Source organism: Prunus avium, chromosome 3 (assembly GCF_965620075.1).
Source record: "Prunus avium chromosome 3, drPruAviu1.hap1.1, whole genome shotgun sequence".
In the NCBI taxonomy this organism is placed as follows: domain Eukaryota; kingdom Viridiplantae; phylum Streptophyta; class Magnoliopsida; order Rosales; family Rosaceae; genus Prunus; species Prunus avium.
Window position 1 is genome coordinate 28,495,280 of NC_142286.1, and position 18,383 is coordinate 28,513,662.

An 18,383-nucleotide genomic window follows, 5' to 3' on the forward strand; every position below is an offset into this window, starting at 1 on the left:
AGTAGTTCTTTGAGCTTTGTACCCTTTTGAACTTTTAATTTATTTTGTTTTTGGGTTATATTTTGAGACGGGTATTAGTTAGTTTGTTTCAACTTTTACTGTTAGTTCAACTTTTATTTGTTTACTACTTCTTTTATTTTGTGATTATCCATCCCATTTTTTCTATATGGCATTGTTTAGTATTAATTCTCCATCATTTATAAACATTGTTTCATATAAGTTTGGGAAGTAGGTTGCTTTATGATTATGCACTCAGAATTTTGGCTCAAATGCTTATTTCATTCCAAAACATGTGATTCTACACATAATCTAAAAAAACAAAAAAAAACAAAAAAAAAAAAAAAACAATAAATTTCTGAATCACTTGTTTCTTTTGCATTTTGAGCTAGCTGAGGCTTCTGCTAATTGCCTCTGTCTGTTCTTGCTTGTAGAATCTGCAGCAGCTCTACATGCTGGTTGGCGCTGTAGAGCCGCTTCTGCAGGTCCGCCACCAGAGCTTTCAGGGCCGCCACCTCCTCACTCAGTGCCCCGCACTCTCGTGTTCTCGCCAGTAGGCGCATGCCCAAATTTGTGGCCGAGACCGCGTTGAGCACGGTTAGATTGTGGGACTCGTCCACTGCCATCTGGTCAGACCTCTGCGCCACATGCAGGTGATCTGCAACTGTCAGTCTGCTGACAGTCATGCCCTCCGGCATTACTACCCTTCGCGGCACCACCTCAGAGAAGTTTGAGGCCGAGCCATGATGGTATGAGGAGTTTTGGAAGATAGGGGTTGGATGAGCCCTTATCTGGGAATTTGGTGGTGCTAGTGACAGCTCAAGGTTGAGATCATCAAGGTGAGTGCATGAGGATGCCATTGTTTTGTTTTTGGATGTTTTTGATGGTTTTCCTTGAATTTGCAGAAAGAAATGCAGGGTACTCTTCCGCTTGCAGAGGCATGGTTTAAATAGACGTTTGCTGATGAGAGATTTGTGGTTCAGCTGTTTGCCATTTTCTCTCGATACCTACGCTTCACGAGGATTTTGCGGTCGCATGCATTTAGAAGGAAGCATTTCTACTTTTTCTTTAATTTTCTTTTTACCTCCGTGTTTTCTGGTGTTTTATGTTTTTTTTGGTGCTTTGTGTTTTGTTTTGTTTTATTTTAATTTTGGGAAGTGTGTTTTCCCTTTCGGCTGTCGTCTTTGTTTTGTTTGGGAAGTGTGCTTCTTTTTCTTCTGCAACTTCATTTCTTTCAATTCAAAAAAAAAAAAAAATAATAAATAAATAAATAAATAAAAATTAAAATACACGGAAAGGGCAAAGACAACCAGGCACACCACTAATACATTAGAAATTATTCTTTCACAGTGCTCGGTGTCTCGGCCATTGGACCTTTGAGTTTAGCCCTATGGCTATCCTCTTCCGGGGCTTCTCGCACAGCCTCTTGGGGCTCATCACTCGAGCTCCCAAAGATCGCACTCTTAGCTTGAGCATACCTACTTTCGCGATCTGTTTTCTTGCATTTACCCGGTTGGTCCAGGTCCTCCAGCTGCTTTCTCATGTCATGGGCGTAAACACTTACCATCTTTGAGAGATTTTGGTTCTCTTCCCGCAACGCCTCTAGCTGGTGTCGATTCACCTCCACTATCCTTGCCCTTTCCCTTTTTAAACTTTTAATAATACTCTGGCACTCTTCCACCATACTTCGCTCCGCCGCCAACTGACCTCTTAGCACCTCCACCTCATGGGACTTCGCAAGTAGGCGATGACCCACACTTGCGACTGTTGCGGTGCTTTGCACGCTTAGTGCCAGAGCATCGCTCACGACCCGGTTGTCATCCCTTGATCCCAGCACCCGTATATCCTTGGGAGTTACTAGATTTCTAGCAACTCCAAGGGCAACATCGTTGTCCAGCAGTATCGAGTCATTCACTGTCACGTGCCCCCGTGCAGAGGCAAAGTAGGGCATCCACACTGGTGCCACTGCTTGGCCCCGAGTCTGAGTCGGTGGAGCTAGGTTGAGATCCAGCGAGAATGGGTAGGAAGAAGCCATTTGAACTTTCTTTTCTTTTTGTTCTTTCTTTTCTCTGTTGTGTGTTTCTGCGTTTGTGTGTTTTTCCCCAACTCTTTCTCTTCTTCTTTTATAGAGTTAGTTTCTACGTAACCCTAGACACGGCGCTTCTGCGTTTTGCGCGGCCCTTACGGCCTATCCCCTTAGGTCACCTCACCTGGTCCCCAACCCCTTTAATTACAGTTCCGCCTTTCAGCACTTTTGAGAAACGAAAGTCGTCACACCTTCCTATGAAGCCAATAATTCTGGCTTGGGACCGAGAGAGAGACCGCTGCTTGTCGACACGTCTCTCACTTTGTATCCCGTGACTCACAGGTGCCGAGACTTCAGGGCCCACTTTTTTCTATTTTACTGAGTCCTCGCTCTTTGTGCTTCTGACTTGGTTTCTCTGTTTTATTTACTTTCTTCACTTTTGGGCTTTCGTTTGGGTTGGGCTTTCATTTTGGTTTGTGCGTTTCTTTGGGTTGGATTTCTGCATGTCTGAGACTGTTGTTAGGGCTTACTGTTTTATTTGTTTCTGTTTGGTTTCGTTTTTGTTTTTGTTTCTGCAACCGTGTTGTAGTTGTTTTTCGTGTTTGTTCTTGTATTTACTTGCTTTATTCCCTTTAATTCTTGTTATAACGTTGTTGATGCCTAAATTCATTAACATTGAGGACAATGTTTGTTTCTAAGTTTGGGAAGGGATAGCAAGTCTTTTTCGTTTCACTTAAATTCTTGCTTTAATTTGTTCTGTTTTCTTTTCAGTTTTGAGTCTTTTTGTTTTCAAGTCACTTTCCGGACATATATGATGAGATTGTGATGAATGTTTAAATGACTTGATTGAAAATGCTAAAAAAAAAATAATAATTTGTTATTCACTAAATGGCATCGTTCTAGCATGATATGTTTGAAACCCTATACGCACTTGCCATTTGTTTCATAATTCTCTAGTTGAGGGACTTGCATGATCCAAAGAATTGTTTCAAGCATGAATTAGACTTGTATAACCATATAATGTGAGCTTTGAACCTTGTGCTTCAATTCATGAGTGTTATACACATATTCTTACTTTTCTTGTCATCTGAGTTGTTGTTTGATCTCATTTTTCATTGATTTGGTTGAGCACTTAAAAGTCACTCATTCTTGTGCAATTTGATTACATGACATTTGAGAAATGATATTAAGGCCCTCTTTGGACCGTTTGTGCCTTTCAAGCAAACCCTATGCATGCTTAAGCATGATTTTCCATTGTTAACCACCTTGAGCCTATATGTATGCCTTTTCTTTCAAGTAACCAATTATTACTTCTAGCCTTAGCCTGAAAAACAAGAATTTACCTTTCTAAGGAACTCGTGAGCTTTAATTTAGATGTGTTTTTCATGCTAAGTTTGGGAAGTTTGTTATTACATTTCGAAAAAGAAAAAAAAAAAAAAAAAAGAAGAGTACCTCACTCAAAGGGTGAAAGAAAAGAGAAAAGTTGTGGTTATGTGGCAATGGTTTCAAATTCAATTCCATGTTTCTTGGTTGTTCGAATGGAAGGAAGGAGTGTGAATCATAATTAGTGGAGGTATAAGGCTTTGTGGTCTAATTGATCACATAAAAAAAATAATTAAAAAAAAAAATGAGTGAAAATCTCAAGCGTGATGTTTCAAAGTCTTTTAGTCAACGATTATATGCTCTTACATTGTGAGTTCCTTGGACTTTGTTGTATCCATATCCTTCATTTCTTACTCACCTTACACCCTTAGCCCCATTACAACCTATAATAAAGACCTAAATTGATCCTAAATGTCATGTGGTTGATTTGCACACATTTTTCAGCTTTTAAGTGTTTAGCATCCTTCTTGAGATCATATTCATGCATGTTTTTCATCTTGCTAATTGTGAGTTAAGTCCCTTATGGTTTAACTCTATTCTCATACTTACTATTGAGTGTTGCATTGTACCCCTCTTCCGAGTGATTCATTTGTGAGAGGACAACTTTGGTGAGATTTGAAGTTACATTTGTGCTTGGAATGATTTTTGAAGTTGTGTAAAAACTGAAATTGGAGAATGAGTTCCATTTGGCCATCACACTACTACACTTGAGCATGTTGTGTTATGAATTTTGCCGCCTTGTGAATAATGTGTAAACTGAGTTTTTCTTGTGAAAACTTTTGAGTCGTTTGCATGAGTCGCTCTCTCCTTAGAAAGTGTTCGGAAAGTTTTGTTTCGAGTCTTGTTTTAATTTCTGTTTTGCTCGAGGACTAGCAAAAGATAAGTTTGGGAAGTTTGTTCGGTTCATTTTTACACATGATTTTTCATGTTATTCACCCACTATTTTGAGTTAGTTCTTGACATTTTATAGCTTTTTACTTCCTTTTTGTGTTTTCTTAGATTTTACCTTGGTTGGGATGAAAATGAGCTAAAAGTGCATTATTAGTTATAAATTCTGTTTTTGTTCATTTTCGTAGGTCAACTTCTTGGCCTGGGATCAACATGCTCTGGTGCTCGGATGAGGTCGTGATCTTCATGAGACTTGTTCCAATGGATGTTAACTACAACATATCCAAATTTGAGCTCCATTGGACAAGTATTGCCTATCCAACCAATCCAGCATGTTACCACAGCTCTGGAAATCCGGATTTGGCCAGCTTTTACCTCCTTTGTGTCATCTTAATTTCTTGTTACCATAACTCTTGGTAACAAGAAGTTACCTTAGCTTTGAGATATTTTCTGAAGCAATTGGCATCTTATTGAGGACAAATCTTCATCATGGCAAGGGGACAATGGGCTAAGGCTTTATCAAAGGTGGTAGTTTAATATTAAAAGGTAAAAGCTGGAAAGGAGGAGAGAGGGAAGGAAATGAATTGCAATCTGAAGTTGGGGGAGCCTTTTGAACGTGGGAAAGGAAGTCATTGAGGAGATTACACAGAGGAGAGCAGATTTTGGAGAGCTTGGAGCTTGGAGAAGGCCAAGGGCAGCCAAGCTAAGTGGAGAAGAAAGCTTCCACCATTGATGACCTTGAAGCTTTCATCATTTTCTCAAAATCTGTAAACTCTTTCTAATTTTATTTTGAGTTTGTATTTGGAATGAGTATGAGCAACTAAACTCCATAGCTAGGGCTTAGGTTGAAGCCCTAAACATGATTACCTTATTGTTTTGATGCTTGAGTGTATGAATTTCTAGATATTGTTGATGAATTCCAATTCACCAAATTAATCTATCCTTGATGTATGTTCTTCTTTGATTGATCACCTTTGAAAGCATGCTTCTTGAGATTGTTGGGATTATGTGTATCTTCATGTTATCCTAAGCAATAAATGGATGAAGTAAGAATCATCCATGTGAATTGGTTTCTTGAATACCTAATGTAAACACCATGCTATTAGGGTTCTTGTGATGTTCATATTCTCTTTGAACTTAATGGGTTTTTCTTGTAATTGAATCAAAGTACTAAGCACACCTAGATTCGATTATAGGGAAGGCACAAGTATTGTAGCACTCGTACTGCACTTTACGTACATTAGAGAGAATCAATGCGTCTTGAGCCACTCGTACTGGTCTTGATTGCGAACATCTTCAACAACACGTTTAGAGTTCATCACTTGAGTATTCATGAACATTGGTAGAATTGTTTAGGGTGGATTCCGAAACCCTAGTGTTTGTTACATTTTAATTCCACTCTTTGATACTTCATCCCTGCTATTCTCATTTAAATTCAAAGTTCATTTACTTTCATGCAATAGAAATAGGTCACTTGAACCAAACCAAACCCCCCCCCCCCCCCCAAATGTGTGTGTGAGTTGCGTGTTTGACACGTTATGTGTCTTTGTTACTAAATTTTATCTATTTCCGTAATTGTTTTGGACTTTTGGTCCGCGTTGTGTTCTTGCATTTTCTGTGCTGAATCCAACCGTATAAAGAACGTGAATTTTGGACGTATGGTTGGAAAGTTATAGGCAAAACATTGGACAGAGGTCGAAACTGAAAAACATAGAATTCGACTCTGCCCAAAAACGACCGGTCGCTTTTACCTGACGACCGGTCGCTTTTCACGTCAAAACAGAGAATTTCGACTCTGCCCAAAAACGACCGGTCGCTTTTACCTAACGACCGGTCTCCAGACCAAAAACGACCGGTCGCTCTTACCTCACGACCGGTCGCTGGTCACTGTTCACAGCACATTTCCTTTTTTTTTTTTTTGTGTTTTGTTTGTTTCTTTTACATTTCTTTACTTTCTTTTTAGTTTTAAATTTGCATTTTTTGCATTGTGGTGTGTTAGTTGAGTGTTCTCTTTGTACTCGAATTAGAACTTATAGGCAACCGACAAGTTCTTCGTGGGATCGACCCCGTACTTACATAATCTATACTTCGATAGATTCGTGCACTTGCGGGTATTTTTAATTGGTTGTTTGCACATTAAATTGTGTCCTTTTAGGAATGCAACAGGAGGGTCGCAATTTCTTCTTATGAAGGACAGAGGAGACAACAATGTGACCATTTAGAGCTTTCCAAAGAAAATGTCGAACCTTTGGTGGGACGTCGGCATGCCAAATCAACTTCCAAACCTTTGAGTCAATCAAGATAGATGGAGATGGCCTTCTCAAGGAGGTTCGCTGATGAGAAGTGTGAATGTTGTGATAGCTAGATCTTACCGAATACTTTCCATTTTTCTCGCTTGGCCACACCAAACGATCCGCTTCCGAAGTGATGCCAATGGGGATGCGCCGGATTGCATTAGCCTCCTCATTCGAAATTAACGGGCGAATTGAGTCCAGATTCCATGATCTAGTGTTCCAATCAATTATGGTCTCCACAGTAGCGCTTTGGTCAATGGTTGTATCTGGATATGGACACAATTCCCCACCCTGGATGTTGGTAATCCATTTATCTGACTAGATTCGTGCTTTTGCTCCATTCATAATTTGCCATCTTGCTCCATTTATGATCACCCTTCTACCTTCAATAAGGCTGGCCCATGCCCATGAAGCCCTGCTACCTTTTTTGGCCTCGAGAAAATTACAATTCGGATTGTAGTGAGCTTTGATTAGTTGTGCCCAAAGGAATTCAGGTTCGGTGAGTAGCCGCCAGCACTGTCGAGCAAGAAGGGCCAAATTGAAGTTATGAAAATCACGGAAGCCCATACCGCCGTCATGCTTGGGCAGACCCAAATGAGCCCAGCTTACCCAGTGAATCTTCTTTTCCTCATGTTTCTGACCCCACCAAAAATTAGAGATCTCCTTCTCCATCCTTGTGCAAAAAGTTTTGGGAAATAAGAAAACTCCCATTGGATAAGTCGGAACGGCTTGTGCGACGGCTTTGATGAGAACTTCCCTTCCAGCTTGGGAGAGAAGAGATTGTTTCCATCCACTAATCTTACGCAATAGCTTCTCCCTTACAAATTGCAAAGCATCTCTCTTTGACCTCCCCCACATTGTTGGGAGGCCTAAGTATTTACCAAGGTCCTCTACCGCAGACATGCCAAAGATAGCCCCTAATTCAGTCCGCAGGTTTGCTGGGGTGTTTGGACTGAAAAAAAGGCTAGATTTCGCGAGGTTGATTTGTTGCCTAGACACTTTAGTTTACCCAATTCAATTGCAAAAGAAGCCACACATTCGATTAGGGTCATAGTTCGGGGGTAAAACGGCTGAAAATTCATTCATAAACAATGTCTTGTAATAAGCACTTAACTAGCCCAAACTTTAATGAGGATTTCACTAATAAATCTATTTTAGCATGACATAATATACAAAAACCCTTGTAGAGCCTATTTGAAGTGAAAAACCCAAAATTAGCCACTTGTTATTTTCTAATTGGTTCTTATAAAATTTGAACATACTTCTTAAAGATGGTCTAGGGTTTGGTGGAGTAATATTGGTAATGTGGTGGAGGATGTTCGTCGGTTAATGGTTGATCGAGAGGTGGCTGGAGTGTTCTACCAACACCGGCAGGGTAATGGGGTGGCACATAGTCTAGCTCAGCATGGGTTGAGAGTGAGATCTCGCCTTTTTTGGAAAGATCGTGCTCCTCCATGGTTAAGCATTCTTTTAGATAAGGATATAGCTATGGTGTAATTCATTGTTTGTTTTGAGATGCGGTGGTACTCTTTTTCCTTGACCGGATTTTCCCCCATTGGGGGTTTTGGATGGCAAGGTTTTAATGAGGCCACACTAACGCTCTCCGTTCGTTTGTAAACTTTATCATTGGTTGGTGCTACGGTTGAATAAATCTTTCTATTTGATCAAAAAAAGAAAAAAGAAAATGATAAGTGAACCATTTGGAATCTATGGCCTCACCTGTTTGGGAAATATAGTCAGAAATGCTTTTAGGTTTTCTCTGTGGCCTTGTTCTTGCCATAGGATATTTGAAGGCTTGTTTGTCATTCGAATAATTCTTTTAGGGCATGTTTGGTAGGGCTCACTAGATAGGACTGTGCTATATTGTACCTGAAGCCCATGTTTGGTTAGAAAGGGGACTAATTTAAGTGGGATTGTAGAGCCCAACAGTACCAAAAACGCCTCACTCGCTCTCGCTATACAGCGAAGCCAAAAATGGGTTCGCAAAATAAGCCTTCGCTATATTGAACACGCCTCTCTCTGTGGTCTGCAACTCCGCCTCTGCGACTCCACCTCTCCTTCGTTCAACATCGACTCATCTTCTTCGAATCTTGACCCAGGCAAGTTTTTCTAGTCTTTCCCTTTGGATACCTCTCTCATCCCTTCTTCCATCTCTTTGATTTTTGCAATTGTCCTCAAAAATTTTGATTGTGTGCTCTGAGAATCCTTCATTCCTTTTCTCTGTTATTTTCTTCTTCTCTTCTCTAATTTTCGTAGAATCCATATCTATTGTAGTGACATATATATACTTGATGTTAATTGGCAATTAATTTGCAATTGGGTATTTAAGAAAACCTAGAAATTCAGAAGTAGAGTAGACTTTTGACATGAATCCTGAGTTTATTGAACTTACTGGTTCATGTGGGATGATGCATCCTTGTGGTTTCAGTTTTTATGGATTTCATTACCATCTAATGTATTTAATTGGTCTATACATGTGAAACTCTGAGATCTGGAGATGGTAAGAAATAGTTTGGATGCCCAACTCTAAGTTGAGGTGTAAGTTTTGAAGTGCCTTTTTGGTTATTCTTTCTACTTGCCACTGGAAACAGCAAATTGTCGTCCTTAATTGATATAAGATTTTCATTACTAACCTCATCAAGCCCAACACTTACAGTCAATGGTTGAGGAATATATCCTGCCTTCCTTGTTTCACTTGTTAAACTTTCAATTGTTGTATATATCTCCTCGGACTGATTATGAGACTTATCACCTGCAGTAAATATATGAACATTACTATCCACTTCAATCCAACTACAGCCAGGCGTCTTCTTGAGTCCCATGCCTCTGATATCTGATCTAATCCTAGTAACTTCATTCCGTTTCCCGTAATCTTCATACAAGTTTGCAAGAAGGGTACGACTTACTCTCGTTCAAACTGTATTCAATTAGATTAACTAACATAAGAATGTCTGTACCTTTTTTTTTCCTTTTTTTTTTTTTATAATCTTTTTCCCTATTTCCCCATTGTCATTATTTGCAGGCCTTTGTCTTAACTTTGGCACTACCTAGGTCTGCGAATTTTATTTTATTTTGGTTGGTGATTTAGTGCTAAAATATTACACAGAGGAAGATTTGTAGTTTTGAAGTTTGCCAATTTTCTTTTTTCTTCGTTGGTGATTTGGTGATTCAATTTTCTTTTTTCTTTTTTCTTTGGCCATGTCAAAGCAAAGTCATGCTCTGTTTTTTCTTTTTGTTTGGAGAAAGATTTATAGTTTTGGAGTTTGCAATTGCCCGTGATTGATTGTATCTGTCATTTGATAGAGCAATTTGCGTCCTGCATGAATATCACTTGGTTTTGGTCTCTCAAATAAGAAAATGCAATAAATAACATGGTGTTAATTAGCAGCAGCAGCATCTTTTGGCCAAAAGTGAAATAATCCTACAACTCTTTTCTTCATATTTGTTGTGGTATTAGGCACACATTGGTTGATAATTTTTGGTCCATTTGGGGTGAATTTTCCATACTTTGCAAATGGTATGAATTATGGCTTTGCATTAATTGTTATGTTTCTATTTGCATATGAAACTTTTTGTTTTCAATTTGGGGTTATTTCACTTTCAGTAGGATTTGTTAAGTGCAATAATTCTTTTTTTTATTTTTTTATTAATAGATATGGATCAAAGACGAATGTTGTTGATATTATTGTTGGAGATGTGGCATTTAGAGACCATGTGTGCTTGCACGATTCTTGTTCTTATGATGCTAAAAAATATGAGAAGAAATCGAAGACTTTTAGAAAGACGTTCCCTCAATAACCGTTCGTTTGTTAGACATGAGAATCGATTACGTTATTTGAACAGTATATTAGGCAATGACAGAGCATGTGTGAGTGAACTAAGAATGGATTTAAAGACGTTTGGTTTATTATGTGATTTGCTTCGCACGGATGGAAGGTTAAAGAATGACGGTTTGGTGACTGTGGAGGAGCAAGTATGTATGTTCTTGCATATGCTTGCTCATCATGTTAAGAATCGTACTATTAGAAATAGATTTGTTCGATCAGGAGAGACTATTAGTAGGTACTTCAATTCCGTGTTACAGGGCATTTTAAGATTACAAGGTAGCCTATTGAGAGTACCGGAACCTGTAGGTGATAACTGCACAGATCATAGATGGAAATGGTTTAAGGTATGTTTATTATCCTTTGGCTTTCTTTTCTATGATCTGTGCAGCATATAAACTTAATGAAAGCTCTCCTATCTTTTTTTTTTTTTTTTTTAAATAGAATTGCTTGGGAGCACTAGATGGAACATACATTAAAGTGCGAGTAGCTGAAACTGAAAAACCGAGATATCGGACTAGAAAGGGAGAAATTGCAACAAATGTGTTGGCCGTTTGCTCACGTGACATGCAATTTATATTTGTGTTGCCGGGTTGGGAGGGATCCGCATCCGACTCTAGAGTCCTTCGAGATGCCATAACTAGGCCTAATGGATTAAGAGTTCCTACCGGTAAGGCTATTAGCTAGTGTCCACTTTATAAATAATTGTAAGTTTATATCATTATACCAAACAATAATAGGAATTGACTTCTTTTATTTTTATTTTTGGTTATTAGGTTATTATTACCTTGTAGATGGTGGGTACACAAATGGTGAGGGATTTCTTGCACCATATAGAGGAACAAGATATCATCTATCGGAATGGAGAGAAGGAAATACACCTGTAAATCATCAAGAATATTTTAATATGAAGCATGCTAAAGCAAGAAACGTAATAGAACGTTGTTTTGGGTTGCTAAAAGCTAGATGGAGCATACTAAGGAGTCCATCTTTTTATCCAATAAAGACACAATGTCGAATAATTACGGCTTGTTGTCTTTTACATAATCTCATTAGGAGGGAGATGTCTAGAGATCCACTAGAGCATGAAATAATTGAAATTGAAGAGATGGAAAATGTGATAGAAGGTGATATGGTTGGCACCATTGGAGCATCGGATGAATGGACTACTTGGAGGAATGACTTGGCCTTCGAAATGTATAATGAGTGGCAAGGAAATGCGAATAACTAGCCAACTCTTGTTATTTATGTTTGAGTTCTTAAGGTGATTTCTTTTTTATGTGATTGTAATTTGTATTTGAGGCATGATAATTCAGCCTTAACAATGTATTGATTATGGTATTGTAGTCAATTTATCAATTTATTTGCAGATTTTATTTTTCATTTTGTTTTTAAGGTTATGTGATGTACTAGAGAAGAGTCATGCTTTGAAACAAAGTTATGTTTTCTTTGCATATTCCAATTATTGATTGTGGTATTATTTTATTTGTGTTGATTATTCTTAGGGATGGAAAGTGAAGGTAACAGTCAAAACTTTGAACAAGGAAAGAAAGGAACTAGGCGGACATGGTCCAAGTTTGAAGAAGATGCATTTTTGAACGTGCTAGATGATTTTGTGGCTGCAGGCCACCGTTGTGAGACTGGTAGTTTCAAATCTGGTACTGTGGTCCAAATGGAGAAGGCTTTGAATATTAAATGTCCTGATTCGGGGCTAAAGGCATGCCCTCATATTGAATCAAAATTGAAGAAGTGGAAAAAGCAATATAGTATAGTCTATGACATGATAAACACAAGTGGATTTGCTTGGAATGATATAAAAAAGTGTGTTGAGGTTGACAGTAATGATGCATGGGAAACTTATGTGCAGGTACATGATTACTTATTTTTGCTATTTTTCTTACATAAAGATGTCAAGTGGGTTTGATGAGTGTAGATTTTAAACTTGCTTTTGTTACTTTTTTTTTTACATATTGAAAATAAGCTAAGTGGTGCCTTGTTTTATCATAGCACCACAAGGAAGCAGCTGAATGGAGGATCAAACCATTTCCTTTGTTTGATAGACTTTCTAATATCTTTGGAAAGGATCGTGCTAACGGACAAAGAGCTGAAGCCCCTGCTGACATGATGGAAGAGCAAAGCAATAATGAAGTTAATGCTAGTGATAATTGTGTCCAGGAAGATGCATCTCCTATGTCTTTAAACAGAGAAGGAAGCCAATCCATGAACAGTCAAAATAAGAGGAAAAGAGCTGCAAGCTCAAGTGATGAAGAGAAGATTGTGACTGTATTGGAGAAATTATTTGAAGCATCTGGGAAAAGGATGCAAATGGTGACTGAGGCTATAATAAAAGGTAATGAAGATCGATCTGATATTGCCAAAGAACTCAAGAAAATGGGATTTTCTCCTTTAGATCAAATTGCAGCACTAAAACTCATTTTGGAGAAGCCACAAAATATATCTATATTCATGTCTTTGGATGATGATATCAAGAAAGTGTTTGTTGAGCAGTTGCTTAGTGACAATACTTGAGGACATGGCCTAACTAAGTTTGATGCATCTATCTTTTTTGAAACACCACAAATGATGCATTCACAAGATTGGCTTCATTTTGGAAACACCACAAATTGTATAACATTTTGCTAGCATTAAAGCTAGATGGTTCATGGTTGTGGGGCTTATTAGTTTCATTTTGAAATTGTGGATGTTTATTTGTATGTATTAATGGTAGAATTGTGTATAGTGAACTGAACCTCTAATTTCTATGTCATGTAGATGACTTTGGCATATATGAAGAATTTCTAACTTTTGCGCATATGAAATGTACATGTGAATTTGGTTTGGAGGAAAATGTACATTTGAATTTGGTTTGGAGGAAAAGAAATATATATATGTCAATTTGGTAATTCTAATAACCAAAAAACTTACATTTAATTATTTAAAAATTATTATTTTTAAATATAAAATAATTATTTTTTAGTCCGACACAACACCAAACATAGGTCTTCACTATTTTTACAATCCAGCTTCTTAGTCCGACGCAGCACCAAACGTAGGTCATGACTTAATCCAGCTTAGTCCAATCCGAGCTAATCCGAGACAGTCCTAGGATTTAGTCCAGTCCAAGACAGTCCGCCGTACCAAACGACCCCTTAATGGAGTACTTTTGGAAGGAATTTTTCCTAATTCATGTTACGAAGCGATTACAAGATACATCCAAAAATCTACTGGTGGTAAACATATAATCTCTTGCTTAAGAATGAAGAGATGGAAAAATTTCTACAGGGTAATTATTGTATACGTGAAGGCAGAGATGGACAGAGAAGAACCGCAAGAGAGCTGGCAAATTAATTACTAGAATTTGATATTAGCAACATATACTGGTCGCAAAGTCAGCAATTAAGCATCAAAATTAGGGTACTTAAGAACAAGAATACAGAAAATCAAACAAAGCAAGCATGAAACAGGAAATGTAATTTGTAGCTAGTCGAAAACGTTCACTATTTTTCTGTACTCGTATAGAAACATATTACGAACATTATTGAACAAATTAATACAAGCAAATTACACCACTACACTTATTGTAAGTAACAAAACAAAATGCACCACACCCATACAAGAATTCTAAACAACAGCAGCTCCAAGATGAACATGCATTTAAAATAAAAACCTTGTGCCTCTGTTTCTGTGTCCCCTCCTTCTTGTGCCTCTTCCTTCTAAATTTCCCTACAAACCAGTCATGATTCTTGCTTGTCCAAAAGCTCCCAGCAGCCACCCCAACTATTAGACCACTAATAGCTCCTGGCAGAACCGCAGACCAATCCAGTACAATTTGAAACCCAGAGTCTTCTTCTTCAAGGATTGATGACAGTGGTGGTGGCGTTGAGCTCTCTGAATCTTTGCAATTCTTCGACAAAGGCTTTTCACACAGACATGAGTTTCCTTGGTATGAATCTTCTAGGAATGTACCAAATTGTTGGCCAAGTGGTATTGGACCCCAAAGATGGTTATGGGATACATTGAAGTACCCGAGGAAATTAAGTTGTGCCGGATTACCGGGGATCCTTCCTGGGAGCTGGTTTTGGGAGAGATCCAGCGATTCAAGAGACTTCAAATTCGCTAAAGATGAGGGGATGAGACCAGTGAGAGTGTTGCTGGAATTTGGAAAGGTTTAGAAAATGAAGGCCTCTAGACTCCCAATGATACCTGCTGGAATCTCTCCTTCAAATCTGTTACTTGAGAGATCTATCAATTTGAGAAGATAATAGAAGACTCCATATTTATATGAGCTGTCTGATGTCGAAAAGATTTCAAAATAAGGTTGCTGGTTCTCATCAACAAATTTCATGGAATTCCAGTTCCCTAAATGCACTTCCACCCCAATGGGCAAGGGCAAGGCAAGTGCTGTCACTCTTCACGTGAATAGTGGCAGCCTTTGCAATTTTGTTTCCACCCCTATTGGCAAGGGAAAGGACAATTACAATTCACTTTAATTTATTTTCTATTTTTTATACTTAAACTTTAACAATTAATTTTATTATTTAAACTTTATAGAAAAAAAATTTCAGAATGTTTTGGTATTTTTTTCAATTTTTATTATATAAAAAATGGCAATCGTTGGATTGTAGTGGAAAATTTGATCGGACGCCCTAGGTGCTGCCACGTGTCTTGTAGCAGTAGAAATTTTTTTTTGAAAAGCGTGCTGACGCCAGCAAACCCAGGCAACAACGTGCTCTGGAGTCGTCTCTCGGGCCTGGGCCCCCTCCTGATCGGGCCAAACTACTGCGGTGGACTTGCGCTAAGTAGTTGGAGGGCAACATTCCTGAAAAACCATTGTTTGATATATCAATAATGAAAAAATAATACAAATACAAATAGAATGACTTCATTGAGACTCAAACTTGGGCCTTGTACTAAGGGATATGCACTAGAAACCAGCTTCACCAAATACACTTTTGTGTCAATGTATTGCATGTACGCTAGAGTATATATACAATTTTTATAGTATTAACATATATTATAAAGTAAAAAAAATTTGGGCGGTGGCGCCACTTGCACCATGCTAGGGCCGTCCCCAGCCATAATAATAATAATGTCTAGATTATTCTCAACATCCCCCCCTTAAGCTAGACTTTTTTCATGCCTTAAAGTTCTCATCTTATTGATGAGCAGGTCTTTCTTCAACCGTTTGGTGAACAAATCTGCCAGTTGGTCTTGGGACTTGCAATACAAAACCTCAACTTCTTTGTCTTTGATTAGCTCTCTAATAAAATGGAACTTGATCTTGATGTGAAACATTGGATTTTTAGAAAGGCATATAGCTAATTTGTTGTCACATAACAGTTTTGAACTTGATTAATCTCTTCTAGAATATACTTTTCAGTCACCTAGCTTGACAACCTGCTGATGCTATAGCTTGACAACCTGCCGATGCTAGAGCAACATACTCAGATTCAGTTGTTGAGAGTGCCACTGTAGATTGCTTTTTGGAAGACCATGATACAGCACTTTAGGCAACGCTAAAGAGATAACCAGAAGTGCTTAATTTTGAAAGTGTCAACAAATATGTCATTAAATAATGTAATGACTTGGCCAGGGTTATCATCTTCATATCATATCTATGTCTAAGATCTACCCAAGTTTAAATATATTTATTTCGTGTTTATGAGCTGAAGTCATTAAGGCTGAAAAGTCTTGAACCAGAGTTTATAAGCCATGGTCCACACAGAGACATTCTTGTCAAGCTAACCATTAATCAAAAGTCTTTCAAAGCTAACAACAGATAGACGACAGAGAAATGAAAGAAACTTATCAAACAGAAAAAGGAAAAATGTAGTTCGTTCCTACGTAGCTAGTCGAGAACTTACACTCAAACATATTACAACAAAAAAATTACACCACCACGCTTACAAGAATTCAAAACAAAAAAACAAATACTAGTCTAATTTCTGTGTCCCCTCCTCGCCCTTGTGCCTCTTGGCTTCTTACTCCTGCTAATCGTCTCTACAAACCATTCATGATTCTTGCTTGTCCAAAAGTTCCCAGCAACCACTCCAACTATTAGACCACTAATAGCTCCTGGCAGAACCACATACCAATCTAGTTCAATTTGAAATCCAGAGTCTTCATCTTCTTCGAAGATTGATGGCGGTAGCGATATTGAGCTCTCACATTTCTTTGACAACGCCTTTCCACACAGACCTGAGTTTCCTTGGTATGAATCTTCTAGGAATGTTTCAAATTGTTGGCCACCTGGTATAGGACCCCGAAGATAGTTATGGGATACATTGAAGTACTCGAGGAAATTGAGTTTTGCCAAATTACTGGGGATCCTTCCTGAGAGCTGGTTTCGGGAGAGATCCAATGATTCAAGATCAGTCAAGTTCCCTAAAGATGAGGGGATGTGACCAGTGAGAGCGTTGTTGGAAAGGTTAAGCGAAATAAGGGCTCTTAGATTCCCAATGATACCTGCTGGAATCTCTCCTTCAAATCTATTACTTGAGAAATCTATCAACCTAAGCAGATAAGGGGTCTGAAAATAATCCAACTCAACACCTTTTTCAAAAGTCGTGATCGAGTATACAAAAGCATAGCCACCTGAGCTGTCTGACGTCGAAGAGACTACAAAATAAGCTTGCTCACTACTCTTGTCAACAAATTTCATGGAATTCCAGTTCTCTAAGTAGTTAGAGGGCAACATACCTGAAAAATCATTGTTAGATAAATCAATGATGCACAACTTTGGGAAGTCATGGTTAGTTGCAGACTTCCCAATCATGCCATGAAATCCATTAGACCTCAAAATGAGAATCGACAATGCTGGAAGTGTCCCTAACCAAGAAGGGAAGATGTCACTTATCTGATTGTTTCCAAGGTTAAAAAACTCTAATAGAGTGCAATTTGCTATTGATCTTGGTACCTTCCCCTGTAACTGATTGTAACTCAAATCAACCATTTTCAAACTACTTTCGCCTGTTGGACATAATTGAGGAATATTGCCGTGAAAAGAATTGCTGTTCAGCGTAAATATTTCCAAACCACTGGAGTTACCCAAACACTGTGGAAGCATGCCACTCAAGTTGTTGTTGGACAAATCAAGAATGTGTAAATGATTCAAGTTGCAGAACGAGGGCGGAATTTCTCCACTATAATGATTTTCTGGGACAATGTAATTTCTGATTGATTGTGGTGGAATTGGCAGTGAACCTTGTATCAGATTTGACCAGAGATTTGTTGAGAATTAATGACTAACTCACTGCCCTTTTAAGATCTTGTTGTTGATGGACTTTGGACAAAGAACTCAATGATGGATGAGTCTTACACACACACACAGAAATTAACCAAGCACAAATGACACAAGTGTTTATAGAGGTTCAGCAAATTGCCTACATCCTCTTTGGTGATCACCTTGAGAAATTTCACTAATGAAGATAGGTTACAACTTTGGTTTACAAAGGAAACCCCCTTAGAACACTACCCTCACAATCTGTTTCTCTCACACCCTTGCTCAACACCTTGATACACTTAGAGAACTCTCTTGCTCTCCCCTTAGTTTTTTTTTGAACACACAACTAAAACTTCAGCTCTAACTCAACTTGGAATACCAGCTTCTTCCACTTACAATTATTCAACTTGTTTTCTCCTCTTGTGTTATCTTACTTCACCCCATTTCCTACACAAGCCAATAGACAAGAGATAAGATATCAGCTTGTCCTCCACGTTCTTCCCTTTAGTCACCACTTAGACTAAATGTCAGATCAAGTAGGTAAATAGAATCCAACTCAGCCACCTCCCACTTACACCAACAAAATGGAGAGTGATATCTTTGAAATAAGATAACCAATTAGCCATGAGTGCTCTCCCAACTATCCAGCAGGTAGTCAACGTTCATTTAACTCAGAAGTGACCCACTAAGCCTCTGAAATCTTGTGGAAAGCGATAGCCATTGAAAACACTGTTGAAAACGCGTAAGAA

The 18,383-nt window shown here is 38.4% G+C and overlaps 2 protein-coding genes across 2 annotated transcripts; one reads left to right on the plus strand and one right to left on the minus strand.

Annotated features, from left to right (window-relative positions):
• Nucleotides 1-11,919: 11,919 nt before the first annotated feature.
• Nucleotides 11,920-13,218, plus strand: LOC110746980 (uncharacterized). Its single transcript, XM_088249865.1, has 2 exons — nt 11,920-12,279; nt 12,420-13,218. The coding sequence occupies exons 1-2, from the start codon at nt 11,920-11,922 to the stop codon at nt 12,939-12,941; spliced, it is 882 nt and encodes a 293-aa protein (XP_088105991.1). The 3' UTR covers nt 12,942-13,218.
• Nucleotides 13,219-13,959: 741 nt separating this feature from the next.
• Nucleotides 13,960-18,173, minus strand: LOC110755148 (receptor-like protein 43). The gene is made up of 2 exons (XM_088250630.1): nt 16,354-18,173; nt 13,960-14,568 (listed from the first exon to the last, which is right to left on the minus strand). Exons 1-2 carry the CDS (start codon nt 17,476-17,478, stop codon nt 13,960-13,962), a joined length of 1,734 nt encoding a protein of 577 aa, XP_088106756.1. The 5' UTR covers nt 17,479-18,173.
• Between the last annotated feature and the right edge of the window lie 210 nt (nt 18,174-18,383).

Coding starts and splice junctions, on each gene's coding strand:
- LOC110746980 (XM_088249865.1), top strand. CDS start 11,920: ATGGAAAGTGAAGGTAACAGTCAAAACTTTGAACAAGGAAAGAAAGGA. Junction 12,280..12,419: donor CATGGGAAACTTATGTGCAG/GTACATGATTAC, acceptor GTTTTATCATAG/CACCACAAGGAAGCAGCTGA.
- LOC110755148 (XM_088250630.1), bottom strand. CDS start 17,478: ATGCTTCCACAGTGTTTGGGTAACTCCAGTGGTTTGGAAATATTTACG. Junction 14,569..16,353: donor CGAGGAGGGGACACAGAAAT/TAGACTAGTATT, acceptor ACCTTTCCAAAT/TCCAGCAACACTCTCACTGG.